Genomic DNA, 26,295 nt, shown 5'->3' on the forward strand with positions numbered 1-26,295 from the left:
AACACACGGAAAAAGATAGAACTAAAATCTTTCTGACTGGAATTTCATAATGCATAAAATAGAGACTTGTCATGATAATAGTCCCCATTGGTATTATTCTTTGTATTCTTTCCTATGTGAATAAGTGGTACTCTGAAAGGAGATTCCGTTAGACTATAATAATTGTATGTGTTAAAAAGGAAGTAATTAAAGAATGAGTATTGAAGAAATGCCATATCATTAGAGTCAAAGGAAATCTGACCATGTCTGATTAACCCACTGTTCACTGATGTCCTGAGTATATCAATAAGATTACTTTATTATTATTCCTTTCAAAAATGTTTCTCTAAAACTGGTAGAGTTTGAACATTTTTAAAAATCAGGATTTATTTAAAAAGTCCTTCTTTACATGGCCTATTTTGAATACACGTTTTAAATAACTCTCATGATTACAGGTGGCCTTGGATACCAGCTGCTGTATATTTCTGGAAGGAATTAAAATTCCAATACCATTTGTTAGCCAGGTTTAACAAGTAGAGATATATTTTCTGCTGGTGTGATATTTTTGTTTATAAATGTCTAAATATGTTTTCTGCTATTATAAGTAGACACTTGGAATTTTTTTTTTGTTTCTTCTTATTGATGAAATTATAGTCTCACTATATATATATATATATATGCTGTGTTAATTAAATCTCCTAGTTTTATCCATTAAATTTAATAAGTTAAATATTTCATTTAGAAAAAGGTATAGAATTTTAGTCATGTAGACACACTTTTGCACCAAATTTCCAAATGAAATATTCATACCTTATATTCCAAAATGTTTTGCTCTCTCTTTTTTCCTGCCTAACATCATTCTTTCACTTCAAAAACTCACTGTGGTTCCCCAGGAAACAGAATTGAAGGTAGAGATTTGCAGCCTGGGAGTTTATTAAGGAGTGCTCTCTGAAACACCAGGGAAGGAAGCCAGAGAAGCAAGATGTGCAGAGGGAGAAGTTGAGGTGTATGCAGGCTTCAGCTGACCCCATAGGGAGCTCCGGGTGGCCCCTGAAAGGAAGCAAGAGATGGAACCTTAATGCCTCCTTATCAACTAATCACTGCCCTCAGGCAGGGAGGGGTTGCCTTGAGTGAGGCAACTCTCTGAGGCTGAGAGCAATGCCCACAGAAGAACTTGACAGTGAGCTGTTAGCAGCTTGAGGGACAAGAGCTTTAGACCTGAACAGGGAATTTGGGTGGTCTAAGACAACATCCACTACACTGGCTTAATTTATTTCTTATGTAAGTAAACTTGACTGTTTTAACGTAATATCATTTATATTTTCTGTTAAAATGAGAATAGTGGTATTATCTCAGGGTTAAAATATTACAAGATAATATATGCAAAAGGCTTGAAGCAATGTCTAAATGCCTGGCAATGGTAAACTCAGTAAATGTTATTAATATATCCTAAATCTGACCGCTTCTCTCCACCTCCAGTGCCCATCATCTCTTACCTAGATTACTGCAGTATTCTACGGTCTCCCCATTTTCACCTCTTTTCCCTACATTCCCCTTCGGTCTATTCTCAGCACAGCAGCCAGAAGGATGTTCCATTGGTAACAATCTGCTCCGAGCACTCTGCTGGCTCCCGTCTCATTCACGGTGAAACTCGAAGCAGCTTAGCAGTGTCTACTCCCTGCACTGTTTGGCCCCCTTCCTTCTCACCCCCTACTCTGTTCCTGTTCACTCAACTCCAGCCGTGCAGGGCTCCAGGCACACACCAGTCACATTACATTCATGCTTCAGGGACTTTGTATTTGTCATTCGCTCTTCCCAGAACACTTCCCTTCTCTAAATGGCTGCCTCCCTCCCTTCCTTTAGTACTTGTCATATAATGTCATCTTGTTCATGAGGCCTCCCTTGGTCACACTACTTAAAAGTGCAACTGCCCCCAACATACTCTATTTCCTTTCTTTGCTTCATTTTTCTCCACTACATTGATCACCTTCTAATATACTTACCTCGCCTATAGGCCCTTAGCAGAAAACCTGCACATTGTAGATGCTCAAGAAATGTTTGTTCAAAGAAAGACTGAATTAATATAAGCATAAAATCTCTATCACAGGCCCCTTAGAGTTGGAGGACAACTCCCTAAGGAAAAGCAGTGTTTCTCATTGGGAGAGTGGTCAACAATTTAGGTGAAACAACTAACTCTGCATTATGCAGGACTGTCCTGTGCATTGCAAGATGGTTAACACCCCCAACACCTGTCCATTACATGTCAGAGCCTGTTGGGGAATACAACCCCTTCCTTCCCCACTCCTTGTGATCTCCTCGATTGGTAGTTATTGATTAGGAACATGGGCACATTTTTCCTGCCCACCACTATCTTTTTTCTAAATTGACCCAATGACTAGAGCACTGTTCGTGCTACAACTGTTATGTGAATAAGGATTCCACGAGCAGCACATTGATCTGTCACACAGGACTTTGGATCTCCTTATAACCTTGAATGTAGCTTTGAAAATTGCACATGTCTGGAATTCCATTTGGTGTTGAGCATATCAGAAAGGCTTGGAGGAAATTGCTCTGGTGCCTGTGGGGATCATTTACTTCAGATGATGAAGGATTGACGGGCTTTGCAGTGAGGGCTTGACAAAGAACATTCCTACATTCTGAAAATGCAGAGAGTCACACGTCCTTCACATCTGAGAACCCATGTTATGGGAGAAACAGATGGATACAAGATGACTGGGTTAGCGATGAAGAAATAATGGATGCTATTTTGACTGATGGAAGCAAGTCAAAGGCCATGAACAACAGTGAAGAGAATATTTTTTTGGAGGATAAGTAATTCATATGAGAAAAGGAGAGCTGGCAGCCTCAGTCTGGTATAGGTTCATTAAGGTTATGGAGGGAGCCAAGTAAAACCACCCAGAGGTCCTGCAGTTGACCCCAAAACATTACATGTATGCAAGGCAACCAGTTTAAAAATACCCACTATCTCATTTGTTTACATAGAAGCCGATTTGTTCTCACAGGGATCAATATGCTATTGACTTTATTGTTATAGAGAAAGCAAACTAAAGCACAGACATACATTCAAGATCACACAGCTAGAAAATCACCCATGACTTACAGATCCACATACAGTTATTTTTCCATTCCACCAACACAATTCCCATTCATCTGCCACAAAAACCAAATTTCACCATAATCACCTACACCTCTGGGAAAGGTTAAATTATGTTCATCATTTTCTACTTAAAAGAGCAGAGGAGTATTTAATTCAATACATTCTCCAAACTCTGGAGGTGAATTATCAGAGATGGGAAAAATTTCAACCATTTAAAATGACTCATTTCCCAAGGGCATCAGAGAGCATGGCTTTACTCCAAATTGTCTTAGAAAATCACTTGGGCGGAGTCTTTCTGGATCACTGCTGGAGCCCCTCCATTGTGAGGGTCAGATAATTCAATTGTCTCTTCTTGAAGAGTGTGTCACATTTCCCTAAATTGTATTTGAGCTTTTTTTCCAAGGCTGTCTGTAATGGATGGGAAGGAGTACATTCCAAAAGGGACTGGCAAGACATTTGCTGGGTGTTAATGGCAATATCAAACAAAGAAGTAGACCAATAAATAATCAATGTCACCCGGGTGCAATTTAGTGACATAATGATTCAAATTTTATAACATGAAGGAACCAAGCACTTAAAAAAGCCAGAGGCTAATTGTGGGTGAAAATATACTGCCGACTCTTAAAACGAGGTTTACTTGGGTATTTTTTAGTCCATTGAATTCAAGTTTAATAGATGAATTTTTTTCCCAGTCATGTTTTTCTTCTGGACTCTTTATTTTTCGCAACAGGAAACAGAAAATAAACACGTGCCCTTAGCATAGTTAACCACCAATAAATTAATGGGTGGAACGAGAATCAGACAAATAAATCAGTGTGTATTTTCTGAAAGGAAATTGCAAACTGGAAAATGTGATGCAATATTACTTAAAACAATGAAATGCCTTTAATGGTACTCAAATGATGAAAAATTAACAGCATCCTTAACTTTTGAACAGATTGTAGAATTTAAAGTCAATGACTGAAAGGAAACGTAAAATCAAACTTTGGTCATGGTCATACACATTTTATGTCTCTGGACCTGCAGCTGTGGTCAGAGCTTGAGAGCGGTAGTCAGAGAGCAGGTATATAGATCTTATACACTTGCTGAGTGTTGTTGACTCTAGACTGCTTTTCGTAGTACTGTGCTTATCAGAGATACCATGATTATTTTGTTTGGCAGGAGACAATTTTTTTCAGTGAGGAAGAATCTCAGTAATCGTGTTTCTTGAGTTTATTTTACTTCTGTCACTGAGAACCAGTTCCTACATATAAGATCACAGTTGAATGGATTGGTTGCAAAAAAAAAAAAAAGAGAGAGAACTTATTCTAAATGGAAATGTTAATTTGTATTTATTTGCTAATTTGTATTAATTTGTATTTATTTGACTCATGTTGTTTGGGAAAATAAATTTACAGGAACCATTGCCTTCTTAACACTTAAGAAGGTAAGTGCTTCTGAGATACTTCTTTGCTTTTTAGTAAGCTATTATTTACTTAATTTCTCCCAACCTCTCTTCTTTCAACTGTAAAACAGTATAATGGATCTATTTGATGAATTAGCAGGGTTAATTGAAATAATGTTTGAAAAAGCCCTCTAAAATGTAAAGTATCATTGATATGTCCTAGGTCCTTTAAAACCCATTTTCTTCTGTTCCTGTCTTCTGTTTTGCACTTAGTCTACTGTTCCTTTCAGTGACTGCTTCCTGTTAACATATTGTTGATGTTCATTCTTCCCAGATAAGATGACTGGGAATGGAGGGAAATAATAATATTCCTAACTACCTACTTCATTAATTCTGCTTAAGGAAAGCCAATAGATAAAAATTAAGAACACTTTAAATGCTCAAATGGATGTGTGCTTATCAGGAATGTAAATTATTCAATACTTGAAAAAAAAAATTCTTTTCTGCTCACAGAACTGTATCTCTGTACCTAGATTTCACTTTTAAAAAGAAAAAGTAAAATTCCTTATACCCCAGAACTATTAGGCAATATAACACGTTTTCTCTAAAATGAGTTTTAAAATTTTAACTCATCAAAATAATAATGAATAGCAAGAGAACCGCAGAAAACAAAGCAAATGTTTAAGAAAACCATGACAAAGAAAATCCAGTGATTGTTCATATTTGTCTTTAAAAAGTAGGTTTGATGATCACCATTCTGCTCCAGTTCAGAGAAGCTTTTGTTGAGGTGTTTTTTTATTTTATTTTTTATTTTTATTTTTTTTATGAGGAAGGGAATAATAGAACTTTAAAACATACTTGTAGAAGTCAGAGTCAAGATGGGCTTAATTTATTCTGACAATTGATATGGCAACATAGATGTCTCTTAAATTATTCATCTTTCCAGTAGAAAATTTCCCTCCTGGAGACTTCAGAATTGACTTAGACCCAAGCTAATTCAAACACAAATTTATTTTAAAAAGTAAACACACAAAATGAGTTTTGTTCTTATATAGGTGCTCAGTACACAGGAGAAGAGTAATTGTTTTAAGAAAATATCTAATCTATATAAAAATCAAAATAAAAAGTGATATTTTTTTCTGACCTGGATGTTAAAGAATCCTTTTAATGAAATTCAGCTTCATTTCATAAATAATGCAATGCTCACTCGCAATTAGGTGAACCTAATCAGATAACCAGTGAGAGAGGATGTTGCCAGCAGACCTTTACTATTACCAGGAATAAACAGCATCTATTTATTTTCCAAGAGGAGAGCTGTGCCTGGTTATAGATTCAGTAAGTAACTGTAAATGCCAGCAATCTCCTTCCTGGAAAGGGTAGGACTTTGTTTAATTAACACAGAGCCTCTTTTCCAACTGTAGCTGGCCAGGGAGCTTCATGGTTCCGCAGCCTTGGAGCCCAAGGCACACTAAAGGCCTTCTCCCTCACCGCACTTATGTTTATTTCGCTTTACTTCTCTTCCCAGTACTTATTTCTGTTTTTGAGAGTTCAGCGTGGATTCACATTCTATTTCTGATTTGAGAGAATAAGGGAGGAGGGAAGGGGGAAGGAGATGGGGAAGGGGAGGAAGAGGGAGACTGAGAAAGGGACGGAGACTTTTGATGAACTTTTAAAGTACATGCCGTTCATTTAAATGGCAGCATCTTGTGAAGATAGTGGGCACTGTGGAGGCAGTGGCTGAGCGGCAGTCTCACCAGGCCAGAAACTCAGCACCTGAGACAATGAGAATTTTCTAACAAAGGAAATTGAAAGTAATTATAGGCTCCAAAGGACTACAATTGATTTAATCTTGGTAGATTCATGAGTGAATATAAAGCCCAAAAAGTTGGGCTGAGAACCAACTGGAAAGGGACAGCTGTTTGGTGATAAGGTGAACCTAATCAGATAACCAGTGAATATTTACTGGATCTACAACCAGCTGCAGCTCCCCACCAGGAACTTTAACGCATAGGTGAGCCCATTGTGGAAGTTCTCATTGAGCTTAGATGCTTCTTGTCCATAGTTTGTGCTTTCATCTCAGACATTTATTATGAGGGCTTCAAAGCCTAAAGCTATAAGGAAGAGATCAAGTTTTAAGAAAACACTTCTTCTGAGAAGGCAGATGTCCCAGGATGCTTTTTATTACTGTTTGTCATCAGGGAAACAATGAGACTTGCTCTCACCAGGTTCACTGGACACCCTCAAATTATTTGGAAGTCAGCTTTGCTCAACATTAAAAAAAAAAAAAAGTTATTTTAGAACAATTTGAGTCCTAGCTGTGCTGTGCTGTTTGTAACCACTTCCGAAATAATTCTTAGACACAAGCTTCCCAGGAGACTTCTGGGGGCATGGAATGAATGGGCAAGTACAAGAGCTTTTTTTTTTTTTTTTGGTCTCTCACCATAGCTTTGATAGCCTGTAGTGACAATTTGGAAAGCTGAGGACTTGTTGTCCCTCAGGAACTGTAAGATCAAGTGTTAAAGGGCTAGAAACAGGACCTTCAAGTTGTCTTTACTAATTAAAGGTGACCAGAGAGAAGCAAATATCAACATTTGTCTGGCTTGGTGTATTTTCTTTTCCCCAATTTCTTGTCACAATTTATCTTTCCCAACAGCCTCCAAATCCATTGTGAATAATTAGAGCTTTTTAAGCTTTACCAGGATGTAACATTCATCTGAATTGATTCTATTCCTTGTCAGTCAAGAGGACCATTACTCCGAATGTCTTATTAAAAATACTAGTTCTGAGGGATGTTTATAGCTGTTCAGTAAGAGAGTAGGGAAGGGAGATTACATGGTCAAATAAACTTAGGAAACTCTGGGTTAAGCAAAGATTTCAAACAAAAAGTTATGCAACTTGTCTTTTCGGCCTTTTAATAGCAACCCCTTCTGTCCCCAAATGAAATTGATCTTCTTTGAAGGTTCAGAATAGGAGGAGGGAGCACGGCATTTTGTTGTCAAGAAACTTGACAAGCACAGATTCTATTTTTATTACTTGGGCATTATCTTGGCTTCTCTGCCTTAAAAGCCAATTCCACAGGCTTATTCAAAGTACTCTGGGTGACAGAGATGGAGTGAACCTCTTATATTGCTAAATATGTTCACTCTAAATGTAGCAGGAACAGCTAAACTGTGTAATGCTGATCTGCCTTCTTTATAGTTTCGAGTTAAGGAAGCAAACTGATTCCCTTCCTTCTTGAATCGGTACAGATTTGATTTACTGATATCCAACCCTTTACATTTACTTTTAAACATTAGGAACATTATCTTCACTTCGTTGTGCATTGTTTCATTTTCGATTTTTAAGTGTTTGTCAGTATTTTCATTCTGAAAACTATATGAAGCCAGGTGGTACTAAATTATAGTAGGAGGGGGAGATCAGATAAAATGAAAAAAAAAAAAAGAGTCAAGCTATAGAGCCATTTGAGACATAAAGTTTGTTTTTCTGGGGAGACATTATGTGTCATCTTTTTCTCAATAATAATGGCCTAACTGATGCTCCCATCCAAGTATGTTTATGAAGATCCCTCATCCAAGGAACTCCCAGCATCTCGTGAAAATAGTGGGCACTGTGGAGGCAGCAGCTGAGCAGCAGTCTCACCAGGCCAGCAACTCAGCACCTGAGGCAATGAGAATTTTCTAACAAAGGAAGTTGAAAGTAATTATAGGCTCCAAAGGACTAAAATTGATTTAATCTTGGTAGATTCATATGCTATTTATTTTTGTACTATTTGAGAATTACTTATACTACTATGTGACAAATATGTGCTTCCTTGCCTTATTTATATGCGTACAGCTGCAAAAATAGTTAACCAAAGATTTGACATAAGAAAGAACAAAGCTGGAGGTATCATGCTCCCTGATTTAATGCTATATTACAAAGCTATAATAATCAAAACAGTATGGTATTGTTATAAAAAAGCACAATGATCAATTGAACAGAATAGAGATCCTAGAAAGAAACTCACACACATATGTAAATTAATTTACTTTGAAGGAGCCTAGAATATTTAATGAGTGAAAGACTGTCTATTCAATAAATGGTGTTGGGAAAATTGGATAGCCACATGCAAAAGAATGAGACTGGACCATTATCATATACTACACCCAGAAATTAACTCGAAATGGATTAAAAACTTCTTAAATATAAGATCTGAAACCATAAAACTAGAAGAAAACTAGAAAACATAGGCTGTAAGCTCATTAGCAGTGTTCTCAGTGATGATATTTTGGATCTGACTCCAGAAGCAAAGGCAACAAGCAAAAATAAACAAGTGGGACTATACCAAACCAAAAGATTTCTGCACAATAAAGGGAACCATTGATAAAAGGAAAAAGAAACTTACAGAATGGAAGAAAAGATTTGTAAGTCATATATCTGATAAGGAGTTAATATCCAAAATAAAGAATTCATACAACTCAAGAACAAAAAAATCCAATTAAAAAAAGGGCAGAGGATCTGAATAGACATTTTTCCAAAGAAGACATACAGATAGCCAACATGTACATGAAAAGATATTCAACATTATTAATCATCATGGAAAATCAAAACCACAGTAAGATATCACCTTGTACCTATTCAAATGGCTATTATTTTTTTTAAAATGACAAGAAATAACAAGTATTGGTGAGGACGTAAAGAAAAGGGAACGCTTGTGTACTGTTAGAGTGTAAATTGAGAGAGCCACTATGGAAAACAGTATGAAGATTCCTCAGAAAAATTAAAAATAGAGCTATCGTATAATCTAGCAATTTCAGTTCTTGGAATATAGCTCAAGGAAATGAAAATATTATGTCAAAGAGATATCTGCAACCCAATTTTCACAGCAGTGTTATTTACAAAGCCAAGACCTAGAAACAGAAGACAAGTATAAAAAAAGTGTATCTATACAATGGAATATTATTTAGCCATAAAAAGAAGAAAACCCTGCTCCATGTGACAACATAGATAAGCCTTTCATTGCTAAATGAAATAAATCAGACAGAGGAAGACAAATACAGCAGGCCCTCAAATAACATCATTTTATTCAAGGTCCTTTTGCTTTTGTTTATAGCAATTAGCCTTTGGTAAAATTGCTTTCATTATAGTTGTTTCACTTAAGTCACAGAACGTATTGACAACACCGAGACCTTAACTGTACTGTATGATTTCACTGATATGTGGAATCTAAAAAAAGAAGGAGAAAAATCATAGAAAAAAAGATAAAATTTGTGGTTACCAGTACTGAATAATTGGATAAAGGTGGCCAAAAGTTACAAGATTCCAGTTATAAGATAAATAAATACTAGGGATGTGATATACCACATGATGACAATAGCTACCACTGGTGTATGGTGTGTATGAGAGTCATTAAGTGGATCTAAGAGTACTTATCACAGGAAAAAAACATTTTCCAATCTATATGAATGATGGGCATTAACTGAACTTCTCGTGGCAAGCATTTCACAATATACGTATTAAGATCTTTATGTTGCATATGTTAAAATTATTCAGTGACATACAACTTATGTAAATTATATCTCTATAAAATTAGATAAAATAAAAAAGATTTGACATAGAAGTACCATTAAAATAAAGGAAGAATTTAGTGTTTCATTTTGGTTGTAGAATACCTGGGGGAGAGGGGGAGAGAACAAGCAAGCTATGCCCAACTTAGAAGTTTTTGAACAATCACGGCTTAATAGTCCTAATTTTTCAGGTTGTATCCACGCCATGCAAGTGCCCTGAACAACCTTGGAACACTGACAAGAAACACAGCAGAGGCTAAGATGTACTATCAGAGGGCTCTCCAGCTAAATCCACAGCACAACCGGGCTCTTTTCAATCTTGGGAATCTCCTTAAGTAAGTAGAACATGCACCTTTGATCAGGTGGCCTTGTAATTTCAAGAAGTCTTTTCCTTCTCAACACTTACTTGGTTGTGCTGTTTTCTCCTCTTCCAAGAGTACAATGATTAGGGATTTCAAGCATTGGGGGGATGTAATGTTCATTGGATTTAATTCTATCCCCTTTTCAGTTCAAAAAGAATATTTTCCAGAGTGCCATTATGGAAGTATTAGTTCTAGGAGATGTTCATAGATTGGGGAGGGGTGGGACTAAGGAAGGATTACATGGTCAAATAAACTTAGGAAATGCCGACTTAAGTTAAAGATAGTTTCTTTATTGCAAGAATTTCTGTATGCTAAATGCCCTTTGAATCTTGAGGAAGCCAGTATGGAATACAGCATTTCTCAAGTCAATTTTTTCCCAAGTATTTCATGAATATACTTTGGGAGAGCGCCAGTCTAGTAAAAGCAGTCTGCTCTAAGGGTGTAACTAAATGACATAACCACAACGCATGCCCAGTTTGTACTCTAGTTAAGAAACAAAGTGAGGCATACCTGGAATTAATAATGATTAGAGTAACTCTTGCTCTTAGGAAGACCTCCCTGGCATAATCGCTGGTGCTGGCTTTCCCTCACTGTCCTGTGAAAGGTTGATAGTGCATTTAGTGTCACTGAAGACTAAAACAAAGAGGTACTTTCGCATCTTGTATTTTTATCAATATAAAGTCTAGGCACACTGGTGATGGTGCTGGCAATGATAGCAACAGCAATAATAGTGAAAATGGTGGTGGTTCTGGAATTTAACTTCTAAACTTTTTTTAAAAAGGTTGAAAACGTTAGAAATGAACATCAAAAGGTGAAAGTGGTTGGAATCAAATTGTGGTGATATATTTATCTGTACTTGTTAGGATGTTGACAATCCACACACTAGTGAATATCTCTACACTTCTAGAGAGCACATTTGTTACCTTTAAGGCTAATAGTTTTCTTTGTTCTTTTATCCTCTCCCTACCAGGACTGTCTTAATTGCCTCTGTAACTCATTATGATGTATCTGTCTTCTTTACCTTCCTGTTTACTCCTTGAATTGTACATGTTCATATAGTTAGTAGTCCTTTTTCCTAATGTGCGTGTTAATGAATGTTTTTATGTAATTCCATTTGAACAGAAGCATTGGGATAAGTTAATCACAGAACAATCTAACATTGTATTGTCATCCTGAGGTTGAAGTTTTATGTTTAGGAATGGCTTTTTTTATTATTAGTTTCAAGTATATAGTACATCGGTTAGACATTTACATAGTTTAGACATTTACAAAGTTTATAAAATGATCCCCCTAATGGTTTCATTCATATACTGGGATAAATCAAGGGAATACTACACAGAAGTAAATAAACTTGAGAAAAGTACAATTAAAATAGAAGAAATAAAAATGTAAATAAGTAAAAACTGAATTTTTCAAATTAATTTATTGAAATTTAATAATAATTGAAAATGATAAAAAAAACAGTAAGAATGAAGAAGTAAATATTGGCAGAAAGCCATTTTGGTACAAGGAAACTCTCTTTAAAAATAAGAACAAATCAAAAGTTGTGGGGCAAATGAATTCTAATTATTATAAGTAACTAGTTACAGGTCAAAAGGGTGCTTTTATTTTACTCTACCAATTTTATGAGCTCTTATTTCTTTATGTGAAATTCTAAGGACTAATTTTTTAAAGTCATTGTTGCATCTGTATATGTCCTAACTTGGGGCCCAAATAACTTAATATCTGGATAAAATCCTGTCAAAGTTTTTCAGTGTAACTGGACTTCAAAAATTATGTAGATGAGCATTTTTTTCCCAAAAAAAGCCAGCTTTAATGGCCTGTATATGGAACAATGATTGTTAGGAATGCTATATCCTGTAGTTACGATTATCATATTGTGGTGGACGTGACTCTATTTAAAAACGACAGATTCTTTTAAATTTCATCTTGCCAAAACCTGAACAAGAAATGAACTCTAACCTTTTTTCAATTCACATATGACTGCCACTAACTACTATTCTGAATTAGTATATGTGAGTTAAAAACACAAGGAATATTTTTTGGGAGCATGGCAATGGCTTCTTTTCATGGTAGGAGGGACTCCTGGATGCCTAATGTAGGTTTTTTTCCTGTCTTTTTCAGTAAAGTCAACTCTTGATAATTATCCAAACCTACAACAATGCTTTACATTTGTATAAGACTATAATTTTCTGAGTGCTTTGGTATTTTTTATGAGGCCCTCCCAATGACTAAAGTAGGTAGGGAAAGAAAGGGAACCAAGGTCCTGGGAGATTAAGTGCCTGTACAGAGCCACCCACGTGTACCTTCCGCTCTCTCACATTACACCAGACAGCAAAGTGGCCATAACTGTGTACATTATTTTTAGAATCCAGTAGAAGAAAAATCATAATTGCTAACATTTATGTAATACTTTTCAGTTTACAGATAAGTGTTTTTATATCCATTATTTAACTAATCTTTAAAACAATCTGTTGTGAGGGGTATTATTATTCTCATTCCCATTTTACAGATGAGGAAACCAAAGTTCAGAAGTCTCATGTGACCTTGGCCTAGGCTACGGCAGACCTAAGATTGAATCCCTGCCTTTGGGTTCCTGTCGCTTATTTTTCATTACCCATGCTGTCCAAATAGCTCTTGTTTCCAAAAATTACTTAATATTTATCAATTTAATGGCATGTGATTGCCTTTTGAGAGAAAAGTCCTTCCTGTTTTTCTTACAAAACAGTGAAGTTTGTTTACATTATATCCCTTAGCAGCAGAAAGAGGCAACCCAGAAAACAACAGGGCTAATCTACATTTAGGTAACTCAGAGTTTCACTTTTGCTTTCTTTAGTATATTTGTGCTACTAAGTAGCAATGAGTCAAAGGCTGAAAGAAGATAAGAATATTTTAAATTTGGTTTGATTTGATCCATTTTACTATTTATTGAAGATTAATACCCTATTCATGTCTCATTAGGCAGCTTTTTAAAATTGTGCCCTTTTTTGTAATCCAGAACTTAATGCTTATTATAAGAAATCGAGTTATCTCTTTAGATAAGGGCTGTTTAGATTGAAGAAGTAGTGTACCAAGACCCCTTAGTGAAGGAATAGAAGATGGAATTGAACCTAGATCTGTCTGACCAAGTACCCTTGCCCTTCATCACTACACTTGACTGCCCTCTTGTGGCTCACCTCAGAACTGAGATGCACCCTAGAGGAGCACTTCCCAACAGAAATGCCACGAGAGCCAGAATCTGTTACTTAAAATTTTCAGGTAGCCATGTTTCAAAACATTAAAAAAGTGAAAATAATTTTAAAATCAAAAATTAAAAATATTAATGAGATAGTGTGGATTCTTTTTTATGATAAATCTCTGAAATCCAGCACATGTTTCATACTTACAGGACATCTCAAAGTAGTCATATTTCAAGAGATCAATAGCCACATGTGGTTAGCAGCGGCTGTGTTGGACAGCACAGACCTTTATTAATGACCTTGACTTTGAGAGAAATGAGAGTCTTCGTCCAGGCCAGAAGGTCTAAATAAGATGTGATTCTGTCAGACCATCTCTGAAGTCTTATAGCACTGAGGGCAAATTTCATTTGAATTCTTAGAATTTTATGACGGAGGGCTTTAGACCTGTTCATGGCAGACTTCGCTGAATGTTATCCAAATATATTTGGCCTCTTTCAAGACCATTTCACTGGAATTCTAAGCTAATCTATTATGATTCTGTGCAGCACATTTACACTGTGACAGATTGATGAGGAACAGCTTTCCATGCCAGCATTTTTAGTTTATATTAATTATTGTTGGCCTTGCTTAGAACCTAAAATGTAAAAGAAAATAGGCAAGATTAGCATAAACTTTTTATGGATGGAGAAAGCAAGAGTCCCTGATGGCTCAAGAGAATATAATAGAATATTAAAATTCAAGGCATGAGAAAATATTTCTGTGGCTACTTGGGTAAAGTAGTTGCTAATGTTTGTTACTTAAACAGAATGTGAAGAGAACCTCTTAAAGAATCGTATCATATCTCACTATCATTGCCAGAACTATCTTCCATTCACAAGATAGGATGTAGGAGTTATGTAGTTGTTTTAATAAATATTGTAATCAAAACTCAGATGAAAATGAAATAGGATGTCCATTAATTGAACTATATAAAAAATGAATTTGATACATATGATTTTCTTTTAGAAAACTGAATATCTAGATAATAAAAGGGCACAGAAGGATAGCCATTATCGTTGAAATAAATTTAAATGTTAGTGATAAATTTTCTTACAGCTTTTGTACTAGCCACACCCCCTTTTGTTTCATAAAAAGGAAATTTATGTATTCAAGATAGTAGTATCCCTTTTTTCTACTTTTTAATTGATGCCCCCAAAGAGTCCAAAATGCCAGCCCACTGAATAAAGAAAAATGTTTTGAGGTTCCTCCCACCACATTAGGATGTCACCTTGGGGTAAGTTCTACATCCTCCTCTTGGAGTGAAATGCCACCCCACCCCCGTGGTGACCTGCTAGTATCCAGGTTACCTCCAACTTTACTTATCTCTAGTCTCAACCCTATTACAGCTTCTCCTTGCTCATTTTTATCTAACTCATACCCATTTCTTTGTAGGTCTCCTTCCCTCAGCTCTTTAGAAGCCCAATGCAGCATCTCATTAACACCATCTCTATTCTCATCACTGCCATTCTCAGTCTTCTGTATGTTCTCCCATCGTCCTCAGGGCCTTGAGCACCAACACCAGAGCAATGACTTCCCCTTGCTCCCAACCTGTGTTGTCATCATTAGAGAATTCAAGAATTACATCAATCACTTGGTTCCTCTGCCGCCTTCGCCACCACCCCCCACCCCCGCCCCACCACCAGTTCTGCTCTGCTTTGGCCTTTCACTAACATGGCCATGCATGGGCTTTTTATTGTGCAGACCTTTTCATTCTTTGGTACGTGACTTCTGACCTTCTTTGACCTTAACCTCTTACCTCTGCCTGCCCTTCCCATCCCCCTCTCTGTGATTCCCACTGACCTAATGACAGGATCATGGTTATGACCTGCCACCTCCTAGTTCTCTGTGCTCAGTTGTCTTCTTTTAAGACCATGGTGTTGGCACGCCTTCCATGATGAGTTTGTTCCCCTCATTGCTAGCGGCCCTGCTCTTTACCATGGTTAGAATCTCATGGTTAGATCATGTTCGTAATTTATAATCCCATCTCTAATGTATCTGATCTGTTTTGGTAATGCATGTGATGCCACCTTAACCCCTTCACACCTTGACTGTCAATCACTTGCCTGAGCAGACTCCCCCAACAAAAGGTATCCCCATTGCCTGCATTTTGTTTTCCTTAAACTAGTATTTCACAACCATTTTTTATGATCACTCCCATCCCCACCCAGGAGCCCTTTAAGCATGTTTGTCCTAATCTCCTCCCTGCCCCAATTAAATACTCAAGAAAAGATTTATTAGGTAGAGCTTAGCTTTGGGAGACCACAAATCATTGTAATATCTATGATAATTTTTTGCTTCACCGCCCATTCTCAAAGAAGCAATTTTCACCTCTGTCAAGAATGTATACCCTAGAACCTCACCCAATCTATCAAGTGTTGGAGGTGAAAATACACATCTTAGTTGAATGGAACCCTTACAAAACTCCGAAGGCAGCACTGTGGGAAAAAAACAGGATCTGAGGGTTAGAGCTGTTAGAGATTCGTCCTTTATGGTATTATAATATCTCTTGAATATTTTCTGTTTCCTAATACATGAATCCTTTGTCCCCCCGCTCAGTGCCCATACACACATCCAGAAGATGACATCATGCCTTCCTTTTACTGAGAATATTCAAGTAATTCAAGGTGAATTTTTGCAGCTTTCATTCTGCCTGCTTCAAAATTTCCTGCATGTTCACTTTTCTTTTACTCTTCCGTGGGAGGAAGAATTATCTTGATCTTTCATTAGGCTAGTGCTCACACCTGTGCTTATGTGTTTTAAAAATTGGGGCATAATTAACATGCAAAAAACTGCACAAATCTTAAGTGTTCAGTGCCATGAGTTTCGACAATTTTACATACTCATGTAAATTACCCTCCCAAACAACATAGAGATCACTGCCGTCACCCCAGAAAGACCCCTCATGCTTATGTGCAGTAAATTTCCCCTCTCCTAAGACAATCATTGTTCAGATATATATATATTTTTGTTGTTGTTTTGTTTTTTTACTGTAAACTAGTGTATCCTATTTCAGAACTTCATTTAGAGGTGGTCATTTACTATGTACTTTTTTTGGTGTCTGATATTTTTGCTTAGCATCATTTTTTTTTTTTTTATAACGAGGCAACCCTTGGTTGATCTCACAGATTGCAAGGACCTTATCAATTTACAATCCTTTATTGTTATTATTATTATTTTTTTATGCCTATAGCACCTGATCTTTCTAGGTGGTCTCCCATCCAAGTACTAACCAGGCCCGATCCTGCTTAGCAGCCAAGATTAGATGGGATTGGGCTTGTTCAGGGTGGCATGGCCATAGACATGCTTAGCATAATTTTTGAGTCTTAACCATGTTATTTCATGATACATTTTTTTTTTATTGCTGAGTAGTATTCCATTGTATAAATATGCTATCATTTGTTTATCCATTTTCCTGTGGGTGGATACTTGATTTGTTTACAAGTTTGAGTTATTTTGAATATTCATACCTCAGTCTTTATATGTTCATTTTTTAGTGTAAATATCTAGGAGTAGAATTATGGGTACATGCATCTTTAATGCTTTAAGAAACTGCCAAACAATTCTCCAGAGTCATCGTACCACCTTCTATTCCATCGACAATGGTGAGAGATCCCTTTACTTCACACCCTAACATTTGGTGTTGTCAGTCTTTTTTATTTTAGCCCTTGGCAGTCATTACTGTAAAATCCACATGTGTTCTTGATTCTATTTTTTTCCCTTTCCCCCATCCACACTATCGGGCTCTCTCTTGACCCTTCAGATTCTTCCCATTCCACAGACTTCTGACCCCTAGGGAAACTTTTTCATTTCAGCTACACCCTCAGAGTAGTTTTCCTAACTCTTTCCTTTCTCTGATCAAATCGGAAAGAAAAATGGTTAGCACTTGGTGCTTCCCTTCCACAACTTGTTTATTCAGCATTCCAGTGGAGCTGCTGTCTTGATCATCAGCTGTGAATTTCAAAGGTTCTCTCAGCTCATATTCCCCTTGATTTCTCTGAAGTAAAGAAAATGACACTGTTGACTGCCTCCCATTGCTTTTGAAGCTCTTTATTTTATTCTATAATATAACACATCATTTTTCTTTTCTATTTCCAACATCTACTCTTCTTTCACCCTCCTTCTAAATTTAGGAGCACCTGAGAAATTAATTGATTATCCATTACAGACACACATACAGGCCACATGTCATAGTATTTAGGACTTTCTGTAATCCTGCCACTTTCTTCTTCTACTTTTCTACTGCTCTTCCACACTGTACAAACCCAGACTCTTAGCCAAACCGAACACTTGTCAATGTATGAGGGATACAAACCTGCAAACCACATTTGAGAAAAAAAATATTAGGTAGGGTTTACAGGGAAGACTCTTCTAGTTTATCTGAAATGTTTCATTTGCATTTTTATAATCTTAAACTGAAAGTCTCACAAAATTGAATTATCTGGGAAACTATGAGAATGTTTATCTACTTCCTCAAGATTTGGGAGTTATTTGTATATAAACAGATTGCTAATTGTGAAAATATTTTTGTAAGTATCTCTCCTCCACCAAAACTCAACTCACTCATGCTGTGATTACTAATGAATTGTGCATGAGTGAGTTGTTTTAAATCTGTGGTGTGGTTTGCAAGGAAAGGCCCCTTTTCTCAGTCCTTTCTTTTACCCTGATGGCTGCAATAAACACTGCTGAGGCCAGAAGACAGCTCTGCACAGGAAAACACGACAAGAGAACACAAGCTTTAAGGAACCCCTGGATTTGTTTGCATTCTCCTGATGAAATTGGAATGTCGTGATTTTCTTTCCTTGCATAAATATTGTTGACAGATAATTATTAAACAAGCTGGAATGTTTTGACAAGTACAAGAGTTTTCAGGAGCCTCCTCTGTCCTGAAAAGCATGTTTTCACTCCCTTCCCCCTCATAATCTATCCTTGCTTCATTTGCAATCTAGTCCCCTTAAGCTCCTGTGCTGGGGAATGACTTGGAACAACTCTTGACTAGAGATATAGCTTAAAGAAGATACAATTCATGAAAAAGAATAAGAGAAATAAGGGTAATCATTGGAAATTTCTTCTCGCACATATTGTCTTACTTTAGGGGACCAGGCGCCTCAACTCTTTATCTTAAATCTTGTAGGAGATCAGCTGTGCCCTGACGCAGAGGCTAAATATGGAATATGAGTTGTTCACGAAAAGGCTTTCAAATCTAAAAGAAGAGAAATTTGAAGGACAAAAAGGGGAAACGCATGTTCTCTGTGTTTCCTCTGGCCCACATTGCCTCGGCCTGAAGGCAGGGTCTGTCTCTGGAAGTGCCATCGGGGAGGGAAAACTTGCCGTTAAGCCTCCCTCTCCTCTCAGTGACTCCTCGCTAGTTCTGCCAGCCTCCCTCCTGTGTTCCCCTTTCACCAGCAGGCCCAGTGTGGTGCTTTCATGCAGTGTCACCCGTCTGCTGGGCAGCATTGCAGAGATCTCTGTTCTTAACCTTTCTGCCTCCTCCCCTCCAAGCGAAAGGAATAATAGTAACTGACAAGTGAGTGACAAATTGCAAAGTGCTTCCTCCTGTTTCATGAACCTGCCCATTCCGAGTTCGTAGAGGGCAGGCGCCATCACTTCCCTGTTACAGATAGGGAAACAGGCAAGCAGGGGTCACGGGCAGTAAGCTGTGAAGCGGGACATCTAGAGCTTGCACTTTCGGCTCTGTCATGCTGTTGCACTGTCTCCCTGTGCTCTCTCTCCATAGCACCAGGAGCTATGGCGTTTAGTGAGTTTGAGTCTCAGATCTGCCATGTGTAGTGTGTGACCTTGGGAAAATGATTTTATCTTGTAGTGCTTCCAACCGCTCATTTATAAAGTGAAAATGATAGTAGTAACTACGTCCTTCATGAGTACTAAACACAAGAACGCATGTAAGCACTTACCATAGGACCTAGCCCCCAATAAAGGTGAAATAAGTTTCAGCAATTATTAATTATTGCTAGCCCAGGGACATAATTTCTCACTTCTAATCTGAAGCTCAACTTCTTAGTATAAAATTAATAATGAGTCAGAAGTACATAGTACATTTTCTACCCCTGCAGTTGAACAGCTTCAAGCAATATTCAACCTTCTTGACACTTTATTTGCTCCTGTTTGAAATGAGGAATAGGACCAGGTGATCCCGTAAAGCTCTCGAGGTATACGATATGTGGTTTTAACTGACTCTAAGCTTCTCATCCTTTAACAGAAGTGTAAGGAGAAGACCAGAAAGGAACTTGAAAGTCCCTTTTCTCTTCAAAGGCATCCTGGCTTTTCTGAGAAATCAGCCGTTGAGGCTTCTGGTAGAAATTCCAGGTAGGAATCTGGCTGGAGAGTGGAGAAGGAGCCAGTGCAGCTAACATTTACTGCCTCGTCCCATGTTCCAGACACTCTGCTAAGCACACCGCCTGTGTGTGTTTATTCTACCCTTACAGGAACCTGGAGAGGTAGAGATTAATATGCACATTTCACAGATTTAGCCCCTGAGGCTCGTAGAAGTAGAGCATTTAACCCAAGTCATACACCTTGTGAGGGCTCAGTCAGCCTGAGCCTAAAACCCGGGACTTGTATTCAGCTGCATCATCAAAGCAGCCCTTTATCTCTTGGGTAAATGAATCCTGGCTACATCAGGCTATTCTCAGCTGCCTTCTCCTCCAGGTCCCAGCCTGGGAACACTGTTTCCATTCTTTTCATCAAATTACAGAAAGGCTTAGAATAAACATCGTGTGCACTTTGAAGTGATGCTGACTTGGGACCACTCCGCACCTCCGGCCCATCCTCACACACTTATGGCACAGAACTGGCACCGTATATGCAAGAGCCAGGCAACTGTGAGCATCAAAAGCAATTCAAAGGAGTAAAGAGGGAGCAGACTCAGGACAGACATTGCCTCAGGAACTACTATGTCGGGGTCATTATGTGAACTGTGCCTACGGATATGCTGCTCTGTGACTAGGTAGTATCAGAACTTTCTATCATTCCATTCCTGTTTTCAGCTACGGGTTGAGAGGTGTTGCAGACCACCAAAGCTTGGTCACTACTTCTATCACACAGAGCGTGACAACCAGCAACCTGCCTCCCATTGTTGCCACTGTGACCTGAATCTGATACTGCACACTCACTATGGGGGAGGGGCAGGTGACCAACTCTCTCAATGCTAACTATAGCGATGATGGTTTTGGAGTCGAAGAAAAAAAAATCATTCTTTACCACCACATAGTATGAATGAGTCTTCCAGATAATTTTCCTATGTGGTTTTCATAAAAAGTCAAGCAGAAAAACTAGCATGGACGCCAGTAAACCAGATGCTATATTTCCATCGCATTGCCCAGAGATGTGCTCAGTAAACTTGAATGTAAAAGAGGCTATACAGAGGATGATCCAATTTTTTTCCTTTACTGTATAAAAAAAGATAGTGGAGCCACAGAAAAATGTGTGCCCTAAAAAGATCATCTCAGTCAGACATTTATAATCTGACTTTCACGATTCAGTTTTTCAGAAGAGTTAGTAAAGTCCATCAGCTATCCCCACCTCCCCCCCACACCACCACCACCAACACTGCATTAAAAAATCATACTCTTTCCTTTGTGAGAGACGTCATCTTTGGATCCAAAAACGACAGAACACCCCAACAAAGAAATAAAAATGAAGAGAGCTGCCCGGCACACCAAGTTCACACTATGGTTAATGGGAAATTTTACTGCTGCCAAGTGGATTGCCAAATCCATTTATTTCTGTTACTGGCATTTCCTAAATCCTCCCAAAATGTCAATACTTTTTCAAAGAAAGCATCTGCTTTCAGTTTAAATGAATGTGTCATGAGATTTTAGACAGGAGTCCAAAAAGTTTTCTAAATTGACACTTAACAGTTCCTTAATTACTAAAAAAATGTGGCGAAGCTTTATTCCCTTTTTCTAAATATCTGCCATTGAGATAGAGCCAGGAAAGTGAGATGATGAAAATGTTTTTACTTAACACACAAGGAAAACAGTATCACTGCTGTATAACCAAAAGAGAAATTCCCTGTGAAACTACAAATGTTTAATGGCAAGATTTGCACATTATGAACAAGATCTCATTTCTACTTGATGTTTCTCTTATGAAATGAATGATAAAGATGTTATTGGTTCCAGGAACCCCTTCTTAGGAATTTTAGCCTTTTGGAAGTTCCTGGGGGAAACTTAGGAGACTGAAATTTTGCTTGTAGACTATTAGGAGATTTCGATTTGTGTTATGATGCTTATGTGGGTAACACAGGAGCTAAGACTTGGATGCCCAAGAGTGGACATTCATAACATCGCTTCTATGAGAGAGAAAACTGCCTCTTCTACTTGCGGTGTCTGCTGTGCACCCCCAATCCAGGCTCTCCACATCACCTGGAATCCAAAGGGATCAATGACCTGGGCGGATCAGCTGGCACTGTGACCTTTCTCTTTGGCTCAAATAGTCCCAGGAAGTCTTTCTCCTTTTTATAGGTTTCCTTGTACTGTTGCATTTAGCATCAGTTAATTGATCAGGTAAATCCCTCCTAGGAATCAGTGCTGAGTTTTCTGAAGCACAGGCTGAGAACCACCCTAAGAGAACCGCCTGAGGGGCTTATTAAGAATAATGATTCGTGGGTCCTACCCCAGACATACCTTCTGGGCTTGGAGACTGCGCATTTAACTACTACTACGGAATCTTATGAGACCTGGGATCCTGCATTTTACCAAATACTTAATGATTCTTACGCACTAAGTTTGAGACTGTTGATTTAAGGGAAAAGTGAAGACAGAATATTTTAAGTCATGGAGGATTATCAGTCATCAGCTGGTGACTTGTTTGGCAGATAAGGAAATCTAGGGTGCTGGGAGACAAAAAAAAATGTTACCTAACCCTGGGGCAGTTTTACTCTTATCTGTGTCTCTCACCTATCGGGGATCCTTAATAGTTCCATCAGTTTCAGTTAAACCCCATGACAGAAGCTCTGACCATCCTCAGTATCCTTAGTGTGACCTGGGTTTCAAAAGGGATTTTGTATTCCTTCTTGTAACTCCCAACTGAAAGTGTGTCCATGGTTAATCAGATGGGTTTTGTACTAAGATCGATTTTATCAATTTGTTAATTTGGTTGCTTAATTCATGCTTTTTCTATGTAATTCAGACAACCTGTAAATTTGGTTACCTAAATCACATGTTTGTTCAATTGAGAGGCAAATGCTATTTTCGTATGTCTCTCTTTTTAATTGACCTGTCAATTCAATCTCAGTGGCTAACAGAGTAGCACCTCAGGGTTTATATTGATGATGGGCTTCTGATTTCCCTAAATAGCTTATTATAGAGCCAAAATGAATGCATGTGGAAATTTTAATACTATCTAATGCATGCCCAGGAGTGAGCCGTACTGTCAGAAAACATAGGTAATTCCCATTATCAAGAAACTTCATAATATCTATTTGAAATTATCTGCTTCTCTTGTCATATCTTTTTATATGGAAATAACTGCTTAAACCTTTTTCTTCTAAGAAGCTTTCCTGGCTTGGCTGAAAAAGAGGCTCAGAATTGTTCCTGATCCTTTCTTGCCTAAATGTTGTCTTTCAGCAATCACGCCTACAAAATGCAGACCCCCTCCTTTGTGTGACTCCATCTGCTGAACTGTCGGCCTGCCATTTAGGTCTCTTCAGCTTGGTGTTTGCCTTACAGTGAGGCTTCCAGGGGCGATGTTGCCTCTGTTTGTTACTAGTGTTATTTTATATTTAGTACAACACTATTTGTTGTGTATTTAATTATTATTATTATTATAGTTTTAAAAATCTATTGTGATATCGGGCTCTGATGTCCTACTTAAGTTTTTTGTGAATAGTTTAAAATGTGGAAGTATATTACTTTTGAAGGAATTTCAAAAACACTACATTCTCCTTTATTTTAAAAATCAATTTTAAAAAGAAGGGGGAGATAGATTCGAATGTGTGATTTTAGAAGCATTAAATGAGCTAAGCAAAGCCAAAGCATACATAGTACTTACCATGAACCCGAGACACAAGGAGGTCAGATAATTTGCCTGCAGAAACACAGCTAATAAAGAGTAGACATACTGTCTGACCCAATCTTTCTGGGTTTTAAGTCTGTGCATTAGACTACTATGCATCTTTAAGGTAGAGAAGCTGCTTAGTAGTGCCTTGTATGTAAGAAAGGCTCAGTAAATGGGAACCAGTAATTTTCATATAATTCTAAGGCTTGGATTCCTCCACCTTCTTTAGGGTCACTTCTATAATATTGAAAGATGTAGGAACAGATGTAAAATGGATAATTATTTTATCCTCTTCTGTCAAATTTTATTAGAATATTGGAAAGCTTATTTCAGATTTACAAAGATCTAAGAATAAAGAAAATAGTAAAATCATGGGTTTTTTAAAAATTAATTTAGCAATTATTGAATTTCTACTATGTCCAGATCACTATACTAAAATAATTAAATTTCCACTATGTACAGATCACTAGGGTGAAAGAAAGATGAATAAGACATGGATCCTGTCTATGAAGAGGCTTAAAAACTAGTACTGGTCACGGAGTACATAATATTGAGTACTGGTCACAGAATGGATGCAGAAGGGCAGAGCATGGCATGTCGGTGGACCAAACTATATTGTAAATTCTAAATTAGAATCCTGGTGTTATAGTAGCTATGTGCTCTGGGCAGATCACGTAAGCTCTCCAAATCTCAGGGTTTTTGTTTTTGTTTTGTTTTGTTTTTTTAATTGTTGGGGTGGTGGTTGCTGGTATTTGATTTCTAAATCTTTAAAATGGAGATAATTATGCCTAATTCATGCTGTTTAATAAGAAAATAAATAATGGAAAGGAATCACTGTTCTTAGCAGAAAGTAAATGTTCAGCAAACAACTACTTTTTTCGGGAAATGTGAAGCTTGAAAAACTTGCCTGCTTGGCACTGATAGACAGGCTTGCACCCTCCCTCATGAGGCAGTGATGGGGGAGCCCTCTACGTGCTGTGCCGGGGTCTGGGAGAAAAAAACAAACACAGGCTGGGGCCCAGTTACTCCTTAGAATGCTGAGCTAGAGACAAAAGAACCGCTGCCCCTTTGGATGTAAAATCACCAGAACAAAGGTGATCCCCCTACCACCATTTTGTTATGGAGAAGCCCAAAATATAAGAAAGAGAGCATGTATGTGGGTTTCGATTTTGTTGTATGTTTTCGAGCTCTGATGAAGGCATCATGGTCTGAGCTGGGCAAGTCAGGGAAGGCTTCACAGGGGAGTAAAAGTTGAGTGGGAAGGGGGAAAGCCATCTGTGAAGTGGCATGGCAGGGGTGTCAGGCTGAGAGACACAAGGCCTGGGGTGGCCTTTCTTTTTGCTTGGAACCGGGGCAAATCACTGAGATCCCCTAAATCTCAGTTTCTACTACTGTAAACCAAGGGAGTTAGAGTATATCCATACTTCTTCTCAAATCTGGATGGCTGCATATTCCTGTGCAGAGCTTCCTATTAAGTTGCCCAACTTCAGAACACTAAGGTTTTTTTAAAAGCACCCCAAGTGATTTTAATGTACCGTGAGGTTAGAGAAACAGCAGAGTAAGTGATCTCAGGTTCAGTAGGATGGATGTCAAAGACCACCCAGTCTGGCTGGAATAGTGGGTACCTGGGTATGTTTAAACATTGGTCAGTACCATATTATAGAGGGTTTTAAACAGTCTATCTGTAGGCAGTAGAGCATTAGTGACGATTTTTATAAAGGGAATGTGTCAAAAGCAATGCTCTAGAAAAAAAATCTGTCTTTCACTTGTCTGTATGTAGAAAAAGAGAGAGGGAACTAGAAATGGGTTGTTAATTAAGGGTATGAACCAAGGTATTAGCAAGCAAAGCTGAGTGAGATGTACTCTAGACTGCAGTAACCCAATAGAATTGTAGGACTATTGCTCCTGTTTTTTAACAGGGGATAATTATCAGAGAAATGTGGGCTGGACTGTAAAGTAGATATCAAAGGGGATGCTACTGAATTCAGAAACTGGTTGAAATGAAGTTCAGTTCTCACATGGTAACTACATTACTGTAGACCAAGGAAGATTCCATTTAGATGAATTATCTGCTATAAGTTATTGTGTCAAAGCCACAGCAATTTCATACACTACCACCAAAGGGTGAGCAAAAGAGGGACTACAGATGAAATGTATTTTTTCTACTATTCCTCTACCTTTCAGAAACAACAATGACAAAATTACTGCTTATCAATTTCTTGGGCTTTTGTAAAAAGCATTTTAAAATATCTGTTAAGGTGGCACATTCCTGAACCCTATTGGCATCTGATGACTGACTCTCAAAGGTTCCCATGGGAAAGCAGTCATCCAAGAGTGCAGAGCCAAGAGGAAATGGCCTGTCTGCCCGAGTGTTTGCATCTTGTAATACTCTTATACTATACTAAATGAAATGACAAGATACAATGTTTTTCTGAAAGTATGTCAGTCGGTCCCTCCAGAGATTAATAGAAATAGTTTTTCAGAAAGAATCTGAGTTTGCTATGAATAACTTTGGTGCTAACTTTTCCATTGTTTCATATGAATGTTAATGGATGACCTCAAGTATTTGGGTTCATAGACTGTATTAAGTGGTAATGAATCTCACTGAATCCATATATAAAACGTTTAAGTTGCCATTCTAACTGATGTGAAGCTTGACAAATGAAAATCA

General features: G+C 37.8%; 1 protein-coding gene and 1 pseudogene across 4 annotated transcripts in view; one reads left to right on the forward strand and one right to left on the reverse strand.

The window, feature by feature from the left end:
* TMTC1 (transmembrane O-mannosyltransferase targeting cadherins 1) overlaps nucleotides 1–26,295 on the forward strand; it is a 228,356-nt gene that overhangs the window by 168,438 nt on the left and 33,623 nt on the right. For all 4 annotated transcript variants that reach the window (XM_036236727.1, XM_036236728.1, XM_016152030.2 and 1 more), the window contains one exon: nucleotides 10,219–10,362. In XM_036236727.1, the coding sequence (XP_036092620.1) occupies nucleotides 10,219–10,362 (144 nt within the window). The remainder of the gene's footprint in view (nucleotides 1–10,218; nucleotides 10,363–26,295) is intronic.
* On the reverse strand, nucleotides 16,789–16,907 carry LOC118614742 (annotated as a pseudogene).

Source organism: Rousettus aegyptiacus, unplaced genomic scaffold (assembly GCF_014176215.1).
Source record: "Rousettus aegyptiacus isolate mRouAeg1 unplaced genomic scaffold, mRouAeg1.p scaffold_m13_p_2, whole genome shotgun sequence".
Taxonomy (NCBI): Eukaryota; Metazoa; Chordata; class Mammalia; order Chiroptera; family Pteropodidae; genus Rousettus; species Rousettus aegyptiacus.